Source organism: Helianthus annuus, chromosome 7 (genome assembly GCF_002127325.2).
Source record: "Helianthus annuus cultivar XRQ/B chromosome 7, HanXRQr2.0-SUNRISE, whole genome shotgun sequence".
Taxonomy (NCBI): domain Eukaryota; kingdom Viridiplantae; phylum Streptophyta; class Magnoliopsida; order Asterales; family Asteraceae; genus Helianthus; species Helianthus annuus.
The window spans coordinates 14,887,254-14,904,298 of NC_035439.2; the positions used below are offsets into that span (position 1 = coordinate 14,887,254).

Below are 17,045 nucleotides of genomic sequence, written 5' to 3' on the forward strand. Positions count from 1 at the left end.
GTAGACCTCCTCTTTCACCTTGCCATATAGGAATGCCGACTTGACATCTAGCTGAAATACTTTGAAACCTTTCCATGAAGCAAAACCTAGGAAAATTCTGATGGCTTCAAGACGAGCAACCGGAGCGTAAACCTCAGTGAAGTCTATCCCCTCTTGTTGACTGAAACCCTGGACCACGAGTCGAGCTTTGTTTCTTACAATAACTCCTTGGTCGTCTCTTTTACACTTAAACACCCACTTCGTGTTTATCTTCCTATGACCATCAGGCAAATCCACAAGCTTCCATACACCAAGCTTTTCAAACTGACCCAGCTCCTCCTTCATTGCATTGACCCATGAATTTTCTGTCAGTGCTTCCTTATAGGTTCGCGGCTCAATCTGCGAAATGAAACAACTAAGTGAAAATTCAGTTTGTAATGGAGCTATTTTAGTATAAAAGAAAGTAAGGCCATGGTCAATCTGGCTTCTAGTACGAACGCCTAACTGCAGCTCTCCTATTATCAACTCCTCTGGATGGTATGAAAGAGTCCTCGGCATAACTTCGCCAGGAACATCCACCTCGCCTTCCAAATTAGTAACGTTCTGATCCACAACTTGTTCATTGTCAAGAATTGTCTGATCTGAAGATTGGATTTGCTCCCCCTCAGACTCGAATCACCACAATCAAAAGTAGGAATATCATCAGATTCTGAATTATCATCATTGACCACCATCTGATTTTCAGGAGCAGGTTCGCGTTCCGAAGTAGTCGGAGTTTGCTGAACTTCATCATTCTCTCCATTATGACTTGGACCAGCTTCATCATCATTGGAAGTTTGTTCTTGACGTCTAGAAGACCTTTCTGGAAATCTTCCCTGAGATGCTTCATATTCTCGTAAAATATCCAAATCATCAAAGAACTATGGCTCTTCTTCTAACTCGAATGAATCCCATAAAGTATCGTAGTTGAATCGCCATGAGTCTGCGGGCTTCTGTGGAGGCATAGTATAGCCTTGACATTCAACATGTTGTGCTTCGATGATCTTTTTCATACTTGGAACAAAGACTCTTCTGAGTGGACTGGCATATCCCACAAAGATACCTTCTATGCTCTTTGATCTAAACTTGCCATCGGGATCTAGAACTATGCAGGGAGACTCGAACGGCTCTAAATACTCGAGATTAGGCTTGTGATTGTTGATCAACTCGAAACATGTCTTGTTATGCTTCTTCACAGTAAGTACCCTGTTGAGTGTATAACAAGCGGCTGAAACTGCTTCTGTCCAGAAATTAATTGGTAACTTGGAATCAGCTAGCATCGTTCTTTCCGTTTCAATCAGCGTTCTGTTCTTTCTTTCTGCGACTCCATTCTGTCGCGGAATGTATGGTGCGCTGAATTCTTCCAGTATACCTCTTCGATCACAGAATTCCTCCATTCTATTGTTCTTGAATTCCATACCGTTGTCACTTCTTAGTCTCCAAATGCGCATTTGGTACAAATTCTCTATCTTCCTGAATAACCTCAGCAAACTCTCAAATGTTTCGTCTTTTGACTTCAGGAACGTCACCCACGAGAATCTCGAATAGTCATCAGTGACTACTAAGCAATAAAGATCATCCGTTATGCTCTTAACATTCACAGGACCAAAGAGATCCATGTGAAGTCTCTCTAGTGGCTTCGAGACAGAGTTCATCTTTTTGCCAGGATGGGATTTCTTCTGTTGCTTTCCCTTTATACAACTGATACACTCCACCTCAAGATGAAAACTCTTCAAGTGAACACCTTTCACTAAATCATTATGCACCAGGTGGTTCATCTTGCGTAGGTGAATGTGGCCCATCTTCCGGTGCCACAACTCAGACTCCTGTTCAGTAGCTCTTGACACGAAGCACTATGGTTGACCCGTGGTAGTCGTAGCGACGCTCATATCCAACACGTACAGATCATTAACCCGTGGTGCTCGCATGATGATCCACTCCTCGGGGATGACAAACCCCAGCTTCAGGATCAGACATTCTTTGTCAGTGAAATGTGTCGAATACATTCTGTCACAGATTTGAGAAATGCTAAGCAAGTTATTCTCCAGCTCTGCTATGTAGTTGACTCTTTCAAATGTGATAACACCATTTGATAATGTTCCTTCACCAATATTACTTCCTCCTTGATTTCCTACGAAACCGACGTATCCACTGTTAAACCCTCTAACATCATATAACAGGGCTTCTCTTCCCGTCATGTGCCTGGATGCTCCACTATCCATAATCCACCGTGAGATAGATCTCGGGAGCTCCTACACATTTCACAAACATTCAGTTAGATTTTGAAGCAACCCAAGCCTCCTTCGACTCGGGTAGCTTGATGCGGGTTGTTGTGGTGTACAATGGTGGGAAATTCTTGTCATTCATCTTAAGACTCTCTTCAGACCCAACCTCAACCTCTTTATACAAAAAGAATTCATTTTCCGGAGGTTGACCAGATGGTTGGTCTTTCTTTGAACATACTTCTTCTTGGGTGAAGTAGAAGTTTGTTTCTCAAGTTTTTTCATAAAAGTCCAAAGGTACATTCATCTTAACCGGTTTGGTTGAAGATGATTATTTTTTAGAATCAGAAACCTTTAGTTTTTGAACATTTGATGTCTTAGCCTCAGATTTTGGCTTCCAAGTTTGCTGTGAAGAAGCGACCCGTTTGTAAAATTGATCAGTTTTCTTTACCGACTGTTTTACAGGTTCAGTTTTGACTTTGATGTTTTCATTTTTCAAAATCTTCTTCTCAACAAACATTGGAGCTTTTCCTTTGACATCATTCTCCTTTCTCAGATTCTCAACAACCACAGACTTAGGTTTTGAGTTGGTGCACTTTCGTGCAATGTGTCCAACTTCATTGCATTTAAAGCACGTGCGGGTGTCAACTTCCCGACTTTTTCCTTCAGCCTGAGGCTGTGAGGCCTTCTTTGCAAAAAAATTCTTCATTTGATTTCGAAAATATCTTCGATTCTTGTTCGGAATGTGAACGTGAACTTGAACTTTTCACAAACACTTTCTTTTCGACAAACTTTTTGTTTTAAAAGTTTCGCTTTTGATTGTTCTTACCACCTTGATAACCTCCCGACCATCTGTTTTGTTTGTTGCTATTAAAACGTGGTGGTACAACAGGTTTCTTATAGTAAGATTTATCTTTTTCAAAGTTCAACAATCTTTTGGAACTCTTTAGACCCTCAATTTCAGAAACATTGATTTCAACCAATTTAAAAACTTTCTTCAACTTGTCAACATTCACATTTTCAATTGGGAACTCAATATCCGAATACAACTTATCAGAACCAGACATCTTGTACATGACAAGAGTAGGTTCGTCGTTTGAGTTGTTTTTGGATTTTGTTTTCGGAATGTAGTTGTTCAAAACACACTCTTCATCTTCAGTTGAATCACTGTTAGATTTTAAAATATTTTCAACCACATTTTTTACGACTTCAGACTAAACACTATCTTCATCAGATGATGAAGTGAATGTGACATCGATTGTTTCTGGAAGTTTCTCAGCATCTGATTTCTCATTTGTTTCAGAAATCTTATCCAACCCGGATTGTTTCTTTGAAAAATTGTTTAACACAGGCGGTGGAACTTGATGATAACCCACCCCCGTTCCATCCGAGTACACATCTTCACCAACTTTGTTCTTCCCAATTGGTTTGGGAACGATGTGTTGAAGAACAAAGCCCGCGGAGTTGTAACTGTTCAATTTCAAATTGATTCTTTCATTCTCAATCTTAGCTTCCTGAAACTGAAGCTTAAGATTTGCGATCTCGTCCAATTGCTGGTTGATTTGCCATTTTTTTACCTGAAGAACTCCAGACAAATGAGCATTTTCTTTGTTAGTTTTACCATTTCACTCATCAGAATCTTTCACTGTTCTTTTCAATTTTTCATAATTTTCAGAAATTTGTCTATTTTCATGAATTAACTTCTCATTTTCTTTCTTAAAACGTTCAACATCAGTTTTATCTTTTTGTATCTTTTCTGTTAATTCTTTTGTTCTTTCATTTGAAGCTATCATCAGTTTATCTCGATTTAAGATTTGTTTTTCAACCATTTTGACTTTTCAACCAGATCTTCGGTCTTTTGAGTATGAGATACGCACGTGTGCTACAAACTTTGCATTCTTTCATGCAATTTTTGCAATCACCCTCTATTTTAGCACCATCAGTTTTACCTGATTCATTGTTTGAACCACTACTACTGACCTTGCTTGTTGACTCAGACGCAGATTTGGAATCTACCTCTAGTTCCTTTGCCATAAGCACTTTGTCGGCCATTTTTGTCAGGTTTTCTGTCGTCATTTCTTTTGTGGTGTCAATGATTCCCTCATCTATCTTCTTTGATTTTAGCTCTTCTTCTTCAGCTTTCTTCGCAACATCTCTCTCTCTCTCTCTCTGTTCATCTTCTTGCTTTAAAGATTCTATGAGAGTTTCGAGCTAGACAGATGATGGTTCTACAATGATGTTGCCTTTCGGATCCAAATAGTACTCCTGATCCGGATCCCATCTATTTGCCTTTTTGGCTTCTTTCCAGTCTACATAGATTTTATCCCTCATATTCAATGCTATCAACTTTTGATAGTTGTATTTTTGCTCTTCAGTTCGTATGTCTTTTTCAGGATGAATTTGTGCCATGAATGCAAAGCCAACTTCATCATCTTCTGGCAAGAACTCGCTCCAGTCAAAACCTTTTGTGACACCTGTGTCACTTCAACCATCAAACAAATACCAAACCAATGAAATATTGTATTTCATACTTGGGATTTGTATAAATATGTGTATCATTTGCACATATCAATTCTTGTTCGATTTCGAGCTCTAATTCGCTTTCTGGAAGGTTATACGTGCACTGATGCGTAAATATAACCAGTTTAATGCAACAAACACTCCGGAATAGTGACATAGGCTTAACATACCTTAAATAACCTTTACATAACTTAGAAATAAGTTTTGGAAGGTTTGGAGTGCTGAAATCAAGTTTATTCGCTTACAGGGACTAAATTCAACAAACTGTGAAAGTTTACCGATTTGAACTGTAACGGACCTTCCGGAACATGATCATAAGTTAAAAATACCCTAAATATCCTTTACATAGCTTAGAAATAGGCTTTGAGGGGTTCGGTATGCTAAAATAAACTTTTTGGTCATTCAGGGACTAAAAGCGTCAAAAAGTGCATACGTTTGCATTTTCGCGCATATCTTACGTTCTGAATACATTTGTACATCCAAAAATTTATGTAAACATTAAAATATTTTATTTTAGTGTTTGGCATAAGAAAAATCCATTCGTCGCGCAATTTGGATCGTTTTTCGCGTTCGTGCGCATTTCGTCGTAATTAAGCACATAACGCGTTCGTACGACCAAACGAACCGACATCCGAGATGTTTTTGAGCATGTTTTAAGTTCCCTATACAAGAGCAAAAAATCAAGTTTTACAAGTGCATGGACCATTTTTGAAATTTCTGACCAGATTCAATGAACCTAGTCCAATTTTGAAGTGTTAATGGTTTTAACCCATGGTTTTGCAAAACTATGGGTTGGTATTTAATGGTTTTTATGATACCATGGGCTCATATTAGGGGCTCCCATAGTTTCATAAAACAAGGGTTGCACATGTACGGTCGAGATCGAAGCTCGTTTCACGATGAACGATCCTAACGGTTTTGGCTTTCCTATATAAACCCCCACCCCTCATTTGTTCAAACCCACATTGATCTGATTTCATCTCTCTAAGTTGAAGTATTTACTTCATACCTGAGAGTAATCGGATCAAAACTTCCGTTCTTGGACCCGTTGTAAGTATTCTTTCGTTCTTTTACGTTTTAGCGTTAAAGTCAAACTCTGTTTGACTTTCTGCATTGACCAGTTTATGGTCAACGCGAAGTTCGTTTGAACTTCATAACGTGAGCGTAATCACGATGGTTATAGTCCCAAATGACTATACCTACTGATTACCACGTTATCTAGGCTCAGTGACGAGTCGTAGTTTCGGCCAAAATGCGCATTCTTGCGTATTTTGTAACCAAACTACTTTTGGGTATCAAGACCCTTTGTCTTGATACCAAACCTGTTTTTAAATCTCGTTAAACATGTTTTAACATGTTTAACTCATCACTTTTAGATTTGTGCTTATATAGGGTCGTAAAGGTAAGCGATCTAATCATTCGCTTATACTTTCGAACCCGACCCATTTGGTCGATCATTAGGATCCGACCAAACACATTAGGTGACCATAGTTGTATAGGGAATAACCTTCCGAGGTTATACCTTATGGTCACGTCGTTTAAGTAGTTGTATGATAGGTAGTTTATATGCCTTAGGAAAATTACCAAAATACCCTTTTTACGCATAAATTCATTTTAAGCATATGTAACCTAAATTTTGACATCTAAACTGATTAGGTAACTATATTAGACATGTTAAGGCATATTTTACTTGTCATAGGACTAGTTAAGTGGTCCGAACGCGTTTTACGCGAACGACGCGTTAAAGTAGCATAAGCTACCTAAACAGGTCATAATGGGTCGTAAGCACTTAGGTTAGGTTTCATTTTAGTATGTGGGCTTTGTTAAACCATATCACATGAGTTCCAATACTTATTTGGTTTACGAAACCTCATACTATCCAATCTCCCGATTTAGGTCCGGTTATTTATGTAGTTATCTATATTAGGTGTCGTTTGATTCCGTGATCCCTCTAGCTTTGCTTGGTTGTTGTTGTTCAAGACTTCTAAGCACCCTGAAGTGAGTACATAGTCCCCTCTTTTACTGTTTTTCAAACATTTTGGGGGTGAAACACATGTGCCTACTTGTTACTTTTGTGCTTTCCATGTTTTCATATCATATACTTGCTATGTTCGTTAGTACACTATTAGTACATGATTTCATTATGTTTTGCTATGTATGTTTACTTGGCATGCTAGCACATTGTTTTACATTACATATTCTTTTGCTGTGTATGTTTACTCAGCATGCTAGCACATTGTTTTACATTCATTTCTTTTGCTATGTATGTTCACTTAGCATACTTAGTACATTGTTTTACATTGCATCTCTGTTGCATATGTTCTCGTAACATATGGACACATTGTTTTATATCTCTACCTTGTATGTTCACTTAGCATACTAGGTACATTATTTTCATAAAACATGCTTACATTTGGTATAACATTTGGTTTGTTTAACGGAACTAAATTACATCCATTAACACCGATCATGCCGCTCGGTAGTAGGTAGTGGTACCGTAGGACTTGACATCTCCCGTTCCTAAAACCCTAGGTTTGTTTGGGTGGAAGGAATGACCGAATCCGAAAACATTTTTTGATAACCTTCACTCTAAGGTTATCTTACTGTCTCAAGGCTTGGATGTAGGCGTTTAACATTACCGCATAAATGTTTGTATCAGTAAAGCATGCATTATTCTACAAAGCATAACTTTTGATTTATTCAAATACTTTGTTTTGTACATTTTTACATTTGGTTTAAGTTATCACATTTTACTTACCAGGCATAACATTTGTTTACACATTACATGATTTACATTTGATGGTTTTCACATAAACATTTGACATTTGACTATACAAAAACATTTTACATTGGTGGTTTGTTTGGGTAAGTGATTTAAGTAACGAGGCATGTGTAATATGATACAAGCATGGTGGATACGCCGCTGGTACTTCCTATATATAAGTGCTTGTATAATATTACATATCGTAGCGTTATTTAAATCGTTTCAATTTAGACATATAACATTTTACACAAATGACATATTTTTCACAAGACATTGTTTTACAAACAGTTTGTTTTATACAACTCATTTTACTTGGTTATTTATTTAACCATACACATTTCTTTTATGTCATCTGATTTTCTCATCAAGTTTTCATATGATTTATAAAACAAAACATTTTACAAGGTTCATGACTACTTTTGTTAATCATTTTCTTCAACTTATAAGTCATGAATCCTAAATCAATAAAACCTATGTATCTCACAGGCATTTTTATGCGGGCGTACCTATTTTCAGATGTGTTTCAGATATGATGCATAGGATTAATCAAGATACACTTAGGTGGACTTGGGCCTTAGCGACATTAAAAGACGCAAGACTAGTTAATTATGTTATGTTTCCTTGTTTGTTAAGACATTGTAACTTCTTTTAATCAATAAAACAAAATTTCAACTTCCATATGTTATGAAACAATGATTCTGTTACAACACTCCCCGACGTTTCCGCCACGATTTGTTGTTTTTTCGTGGTCGGGGTGTGACACCTTCGTCATCTTGAATCATAGCTAAAGCTCTCGACTTCTCCTTTGGAGTCTCCTCGATTTGCTTCATTCTGGGCGGCTCTTCGCGATTTCGGTGATAAACAGCTTTCTTACGGTAGTCGTCATGAAAAAGATTAGCTGTTTCATCCGCTGCTGAGTTTCTGCATTCCCGCTTGAACTGCCCCTTTTGTTTACACCTAAAGCAGGCCACCTTCGATTTATCAAAACCCAACTTTGTCGAAGGCCCTCCAATCGAATTTCTGTTGGTGCATGTTTGTGACAACAGCTTAGATTTGGTCTTTGGATATCTTGTAATTAGTTAAACGATAAACAGTTAGCGGGTTTAGCTTTGTATTAGTGAGATAATAATGTTTGGGCTAAACTAAACCCATTTGGGTCAAGGGGAAACGAATTGGGCTTTGCCCATGTAGGAAACCCTAGCCCAAATAGCAAACCTTGTGTTATATAAACAAGGTTAGGCTTTAGGGTTTAGGTTAATCAGGAAATCAGTTAATCAGCCAAAACAGAGTTTGAGTGACCTTGAAATTCGTGAGAGTTAGCTTGGACGAATTTAGGGTTTGTGGTTAGGGTTTGATTGATTGTAATCAGTCTTGATAGATAATCAATAAAACCCGGTTTGATTGGAATTGCTGTTTCTGTGTTCTACACGTTTTCTGCTACAATCTGATCTAGAGGATTCCGCACTCTAGGTTAGATAGACGATTCTGTGACGATCCATACACATCAAGGGGACCTACAATTGGTATCAGAGCGTTAGGCTCTTGATTGCTCGGTTCAGAATTGTGCTTGGCAGAAGAAATTTTCGAATTTTGGTGAAACCTGAAAAATTAGGGTTTTTAAAAATTTTCGAAATTCTTGTGGGTTTGATAAAATTTTCGAAAATTTTTGCTATTTTGATCTTTTGGTTTGTTTGTTTGCTGATTTGCAGGTTTTCAGGATAGTTTCTGGTTGACTGTTTGAAGGATTTTGGCTAAAAAGACTTGAAGATTCGAAGATTGTTCTTCGTGTTCTTCGTTCGGTTTCTTGTTAAATTTTCGAAAATCACTGATATTTGGCTGTTTTGATTGTGCAGATTTGTGTTGGAGAGGAGATAAGATCTTCAAAATTTCGGAAAGATTGGATTTCCATACTGAGTTGGCGATTTTGATTAAATTTGCTGACTGACCAGCGAATTTAACTGATCCAGCATATTTACCAGCGAATTTGGGACTAAATAACCCGGTCATCGGCGAACTTAAATCCAAAGGCGACTTTGGTAATCGTGTTAGTTTCCACAGCGAAATTACCACGGTTTCAGCGAAATTAAGCAGTGATTTTGACCAGTGAAAGTGAACCAGCGAAATTAGCCGTTTCAGCGAAATAACCAGCAAACTTAAACTGACCAGCGAATTTAACTCAATACCAGCGAAATTAAGTGAAAACCAGCGAAATTAATAGAGGAATTAAGTGGTGGAATTTCAGTTGGCAAGCGTCGAAATTTTTTCAGTGTTTTGCAAATAGAGGAATTAACTCTGGAAAATCCCGAAATCGGTTTTTGACATTATATATCGTTGGACTCGTCTTTTCGAGACGATTCTAAAGGTGTAATTTGGAAACCACTGTTTTCGGAGATATTTTGTACGGTTTTCTCAGTCTGCAACGTTTAAAATGTCGAACATGGCCAACTTGAATGCTCCTAAGATGATGAAGGTGGAGAACTATCTTACATGGAAGAACAGCTTCACATCCTTCATTAAATCTCAGGATGCACGCATGTGGATATGTATTGAAGATGGATACATAAACCCAGTGCATGATTTTGAGGGCAGACGACGTAGAACAGACTACGTGAACATGAATGAGGCTGATAAGAAAGTGTATGAAGCTGAAAAGAGAGCTTTAGCTGCAATAAAGTCATCCTTACCTGATAGCATCAAGCATACCTTCACAAAGTACACAAATTCAAAGGATATGTGGGATGCATTACAAAAAAGATATCAGGGAAATGAGAGTGCCACTCAGGCATTCATGGCAGAGATAGTGCCAGTTGATGAGGCTGAAGCTACTGTGAGTGATGCTGAATCAGAAGTGAAAAGTAATGAAGCAAAAGTGGATGCTGAAGTAGAGAATGAGAGTGAAGCTGAACAGGTTAGTGATGATCAAACTACAGAAGTTCATGAGAAAGAGGTAAAATCTAATTCTGTATGTTTGAGGTGTCGTGAACTACAGGGTGAGGTTGACCGGTTGTCAACTCAAAATCAAAGTCTGGTGAGCGAGATGTCGAGCATAAAAGAAACAAACTTTTTTGCTAAAAGAAATGAAACTTCATACTTAAAGAAGATAAAAGGGTATGAAAGTGAAATTGAAGCTTTAACATGCAAATTAAATGAAAAGCTTCAAGTCATAGACTTAGCTCACGAAATGATGGCTGAAAAAACAAAAGAAGAATCTCTGAATTGACTTAATTTCTGTTCAAGTTCAATAATTTTGAGTTGTGTATCTGACAACTCTTTGTTTTTATCAGAAACCTTGGATTTTTAGGACAAAAAAAAAAAAAAAAAAAAAAAAAAACAATTTTCATTGGATTCGTCTTGTCGAGACGATTCTAAAGGTGTAATTTGGTAAAAACAATTTTCGGAAAAATATTGTACGGTTTTATCAGTACGGTTACGGTAAAACGTGTTTAAAGATGATTAAAATGGACAATGTCGAGAAGTGGCCAAAGCTTACAAATGTTAACGAATATGCTGTCTGGAAGGAGGAGTTTGAATTGGTTGTGAAGAGCGAAGATACCAGAATGTGGTATTGTATTATAGATGGATACATGGCTCCTACACGTCGTGTTGAAGGAAGGACAAAAGTGATTTCTTATGACAAGATGGATGAATCTGAGAAACTGATGGTTGATGCTGAGAAGAAAGCTTTAGCAGTGATAAAGATGTCCCTGCCTGAGGGAATTAAACATACCATCAAGCACTATGGGACTTCTTATGATCTGTGGGAAGCTTTACGAAAACGCTATCAGAATTCATCAAGACAGAGTGTAGGAGATCGTGCGTTAGATGAAGAAGCAGTTGTTGTGAAAGGAGAGAAGAAGAAAGCTCTTGAACAGAAGGCTGAGAAGAAGGTTGCAGAAGTTTCAAAGTGCATGAATGGTGTGAATGAACTTACAACAGAGGTGAAGGTAACACCAGAACCTGTAAGTCATACGTGTCATAATTGCATTGAACTACAGGGTGAAGTTGACAGACTATCGGAACAAAACAAAATTTTGTTGGCTGATTTGGAAAACCGAAAAGAGTTAAATGTTCTTTTGATTAAACGAGAGTCAAACTGTTTGGAAAAACTCAAATCAAATGAACAGGAAATTAGCAGTTTAACAAGCAAAGTCAATGAACTGTTACAGGTCATTGATTTGGCTCGTGAAACTGTGAAAGAAACGAATAACGAGCTTTCAGAAAAGTGCACAGAATTGGCTGATGCACAAGCCAAAATTGTAGAACTTCAGGGGAAGTTACATAATTTTGGGAATTCTTCGTTAGTCAGAACTCAAATTCAAAACGGTTTAAAAAGAAGTAATGATAAAACAGGGGTGGGGTTTACTAAAGCTTCATCTTCTGACTACTCATTTTTACCAACTGAAGATGAGCTAACTGATTTTGTAACCACTGCACATGTAGTGGATCCGATAGCTGTGGACTTGCCAAGTAGTCCAGTTTCTTTGAAAGAATCTGTTGGGTCTAACAGTACACCTCATAAATTGGATGAGGATACTGAAGACAACAAGACCAACACATTTAAAAAGGGATCAAACAAAGAGAAAATATCATGTTTTAAATGTCACAACAAAGGGCACGTGGCGAGTTGTTGTCCTTTAAAGAAAGGTAAGCAAAAAGTTGACGAAGTTATGGACGGGAACCAGGTTGGGTCAAGCAATAATGTGAAATCTGAATCTAGTTCAAAAACTTCCAATAAGAAGTTTTCGAAAAAGAGATCGTGCTTCAAATGTCACACCAAGGGACATGTAGCTAGCTGCTGTCCTAACAAAAAGAATGAAGCACAGGTGAGTGAGGAGAAAGGTTCAAATTCTCCAAAGAAATCTGCTCCCAAGCAACCACAGAATGTTGCTGTTGGTGTAGATAAGGCTGAAAAAGGAACTCCTCAAGCTCCTCGTTTTCAAAGAAATCAACAAAGATTTCAGCCTAGATCTCCATCAAGCAGATATCAGAGACCTAGAAGCAGTTCACCTAAAATGAACAATTTTAATTCAAATAATTTCAGAGGTCAAAGTCAATATCAAAATCGATACCAGAATAATGGTGGTCGAAATTTTTATAACAATGGCTTTAGAAATTATAACTATAATGCTTCTTGGAATCAAAATCAAAATTTCCAAAGGTCAAATTGTCCAAATGTATATAGGAACCCTCAGGAACAAAGGCCTAGTGGAAATCAAAATCAAATTCCAACAGGTCTAAGATCCAAGACTCCAGTTAGGAGTAATGGATATTGGATAGATGTTCCGGTGGTTGGTGAATTTGGACGACCCAAGACCTTTAAGGCTTGGGTACCCCAATCTAACTAATTTCTTAAGTTAGTGTGTGCAGGAGCTGCTAAGGAGGAGTATCAACTTATGTTGATATTGGCTGCTTCAGGCACATGAAGGGGGGTGTGAGATTGTTGATATATTTTTTTTTAAATGATTTAAATTGAAGTTCAAAGTGCTTAGTCGACACAGAGGATAACCTGGCAGATCTTTATACTAAAGCATTTGACAGGGCTCGCTTTGAACACTTAGTCGAACTCAACGGGATGAGGAATCCTGAATAACTGGTTTTTCATAAGAATTTTTTTTTGTAAATAGTTTACTGCTTTTCTTAAAAAAAAAATCAAAAACACAAAAAAATTGAAAAATCAAAAACATAAAAAAAATAGAAAATCAAAAATGAGATATCACTGTGTGAAAAAGAAGAAATGATAGTACATCAGCAAGTTAGACTGTCACACTAAAATTGAACTTGAAATTAAATTGCTTAAGTGTGATAGCAGCTTCATTATATGATGTACCAGTAGGCAAAAGCATGAAATAATCAACTTACCAATGTGATATAAACTTAAATGAACTGAATATGAGTGGGGAACATATCAGTGATGTATGGTTTAATGACCTTAATTCTTGCGTTGATAGATTGCCAAAATCTGAAGTTTTGGGTCTTTATACTTTTGTTTCAACTAGGGATATCTTGACTGTCTGTCTGTTAGAACTAAAATTGTACATGACCCCAGGAAAGATAGTCACTTGGAATTAGCTCATTTCTATTTGAATGTCTGTATATTTCCCGATACACACAATTTTGATCTGATTCTGAAATCTTCTCTGAAAAAAGTCGTGTACCTCCTCTGCTGCATCCAGATATATGCTGACCTGGAGGTGCTAGGCAACGACAACTTCTGCTGCATCCAGATACATGCTGACCTAGCTGTACGTTGTCGCACTATAGATCTAATACACCCGAAAGAGGCCCTCTAGTGCCCAAAAGAAACCCAATAAACCTATATCAAACTGAGAAAATCTCATTTGATTTGTATATTATACCATCTCTACTAAAGATCTATTCTGTTCTCTTCTCAACCTATCCCCAGTTAAGATTTCAGAACTCAGGATTGGACTTGTGAAATATGTGGTAGGGAAGATACTTGCATGATAGAGTGTGCTGTTTATATGTCCAGGATTTGATTAGTATTTATTTGGGTGTTCATTGTTAAGCAATTAAAACATGATAAAACAGTTTATATGCAGAACTAGACACAGTCAGGATATCTTAAAGGATGAATTCAGTATACTCACCTACTACGATGAATCTTTGTGCATACCTTGATCGTGGGGGTATATCCTTTTGTGGGACACACTAATATATCAGTAATAAAAATTACCTTAACGTATCATATGGTAATGGTACTTGAAATGTTCATGCATTTTGTTTAAGTGGACAAACATACTGGTAATCGTCTTGAACTGCTTTTCACGAAAAATTAAATAAAGAATTATATGATTGTGTGAAACAGTTTGATTGTGCTGATACGATCTTCTTACCAGTGATTCTCGCAAAAATAGAGTGTTTATTGCTTTTGTATTTACTTGCTTTCAGAAAAATATAAAAATCCAAAAATAGTGTCATTTTCTGTTTAAAATTCTTAACGTACGGAAAACTGTTATTCTTGGAGGAATTGTTACTGATAGGGGGAGACGGTGTTAGTAAGTGAGTTCAAAATTTTCAATCAGGCAGGTCCTTGTGTGTTGAACAAAAAGTTTTGCGTGTTGGTGATGAAATTGAAAAAGCTTAATCTGTGATACAGTTTAACTAATCTCCTGAAAAATAATAATTTATTTAACTGTTGTTGAAAAATTCTTATGGTTTCTCGAGATGTTTGTTTTATAGTATACAGATTGAAGCAGTTTGTTGCTGAGAAGTTGCTGTGAGGTGTGAAGATGAGAGTTTGATTGGCTGCATGGTAGAACCTCCTCTCTAAATTGCAGACAAGATTGAAGAGTTGAAGATTGCTGTGCAAATGCTAAACTGGAGTTTATTCAAGTGCTAACGTGTTTGGTGATTGGATGCATCAGCTTAGGGGGAGTCTGTTGCTGACAGAAGCTATTGAAGCTGAAGCTATCCAAAGACCAAAGACAGTGCAAGATTACTTGAAGATTGCAAGAAGACCGAAGACAAAGTTTTGACTCAAGACAAAGTTTTTATGAAGCTATTGTCAAGGGGGAGTTTGTTGGTGCATGTTTGTGACAACAGCTTAGATTTGGTCTTTGGATATCTTGTAATTAGTTAAACGATAAACAGTTAGCGGGTTTAGCTTTGTATTAGTGAGATAATAATGTTTGGGCTAAACTAAACCCATTTGGGTCAAGGGGAAACGAATTGGGCTTTGCCCATGTAGGAAACCCTAGCCCAAATAGCAAACCTTGTGTTATATAAACAAGGTTAGGCTTTAGGGTTTAGGTTAATCAGGAAATCAGTTAATCAGCCAAAACAGAGTTTGAGTGACCTTGAAATTCGTGAGAGTTAGCTTGGACGAATTTGGGGTTTATGGTTAGGGTTTGATTGATTGTAATCAGTCTTGATAGATAATCAATAAAACCCGGTTTGATTGGAATTGCTGTTTCTGTGTTCTACACGTTTTCTGCTACAATCTGATCTAGAGGATTCCGCACTCTAGGTTAGATAGACGATTCTGTGACGATCCATACACATCAAGGGGACCTACAATTTCTTCCCGTGATCTCCATAAACCGTTGCGCCCTTCGGATTACCCTAGCCATACACCAACGTGTATCGATTAATTCCATCTCTTCAGGATCAATCTGGTCATAATCTTCCTTTGTCAGATTTGTATTTCTAATTTTTCCCGCAACCATACTTTCATAAGATTCTAAGATCGAAGCAAGAAACACCATTTGTTGTTTCGCTGTCTCTTCATTGAAGTTTTGAGCATTGTTCAGGTTCACAGCGATGTTACATTGAAAATCGTTTTTGGGAACATTTTGTTGTTGATGATTTCCTGGAACAGGCGAAGAAGAACCTACATGATAACCACTGCTGGGTAGAGAACTGCTGCTTTGCTTCTCTTGAGTTACCGTGTTTGAGTTTTCAGCAGAAAATGCAGTTTTCGGTGAATTGGTTTTCGGAATCATACTACCCCTGTAGTAGAGATCGACATTCTGTTGATATGGGGTATTGTTTACTTTGTTCATTTTCCTGATTTCCAACTCACGACTCTCAAATCTTTCAATCAACCAGTCAACTGTCATTTCTGACATTGCTTTTGTGTTTTTCAGAACCAGGCCATAGTACTGCCAATCTTTCTCATATGGAAAAGATTCCAATAACTTCTCAACCATCTCTTCTTCGGTAATTGTGATCCCATGTCTAACGAGTTCTATCTTCAGATGGCAAAATCGCTCAATCATCTTTAATAGTGTTTCATTCTTCATACATGAAAATAAGTCAAACTCCTTTTTCAGCAGACGTCTCTTGTTTTTCACAATCTCTTCTCCTCCAATACACTTCTTTTCTAGCTTAAGCCACAAATCCTTTGAATTATCGTATCTAATCAAAGAAATAATATCATCTCTGACGGATTGATGTAATAGTGCTACACACTTTTGTTCACCAATAAACGTCTCTTGTTCATTTTCAGCCAAGTTTTCATAATCTTTTCTTCCAATATCATAACCGTTCTTCATACACCTCCAACTCAGGTAAGCAAAAGCTTTCAACCAACCATCAAACCTGTCTGCCCATCGGTTGTAGTCTTCAATCGCCATTAGCTTCGGCGGCTTGTTATACGTTCCATAGGCGTTGTCGACACTAAGAGAATCTGCGATCACCTTTTTCGGGTTTGGATTGGTATTGGTGGTTGTATTTGTCGATGCATCTCCGGTGTTGTATGCAAAGACATCACTGAACGGGTTCAAGAATCCATCTCCCATCTTGGAGACACCTGAAAAAATTCAAACACTTAGAAAAATTTCACAATTTTCAAAAATTCTCAAACAACTGCACTTGGGTCGAATGGTGATCCGATCGAGTGGTGATTCGATCGGATGACACAATCAAATAAAGAACCAAGTTGTCAAGTGTCGGATAGCAAGTGTCGAATGGCTATCCGATCGGATGGTCGTTCGATCGAGTGACACTTGAAGCTGTAAAAGCTCTTAAACCACAAAGCCAAACCGATCGGATGGTGATCC

At 37.6% G+C, this 17,045-nt stretch overlaps 1 protein-coding gene across 1 annotated transcript; it reads right to left on the bottom strand.

The window, feature by feature from the left end:
- Nucleotides 1-1,871: 1,871 nt before the first annotated feature.
- Nucleotides 1,872-16,784, bottom strand: LOC118480158. The gene is made up of 5 exons (XM_035974867.1): nt 15,713-16,784; nt 4,484-4,702; nt 4,221-4,435; nt 3,617-3,817; nt 1,872-2,270 (listed from the first exon to the last, which is right to left on the bottom strand). Exons 1-5 carry the CDS (start codon nt 16,782-16,784, stop codon nt 1,872-1,874), a joined length of 2,106 nt encoding a protein of 701 aa, XP_035830760.1.
- Between the last annotated feature and the right edge of the window lie 261 nt (nt 16,785-17,045).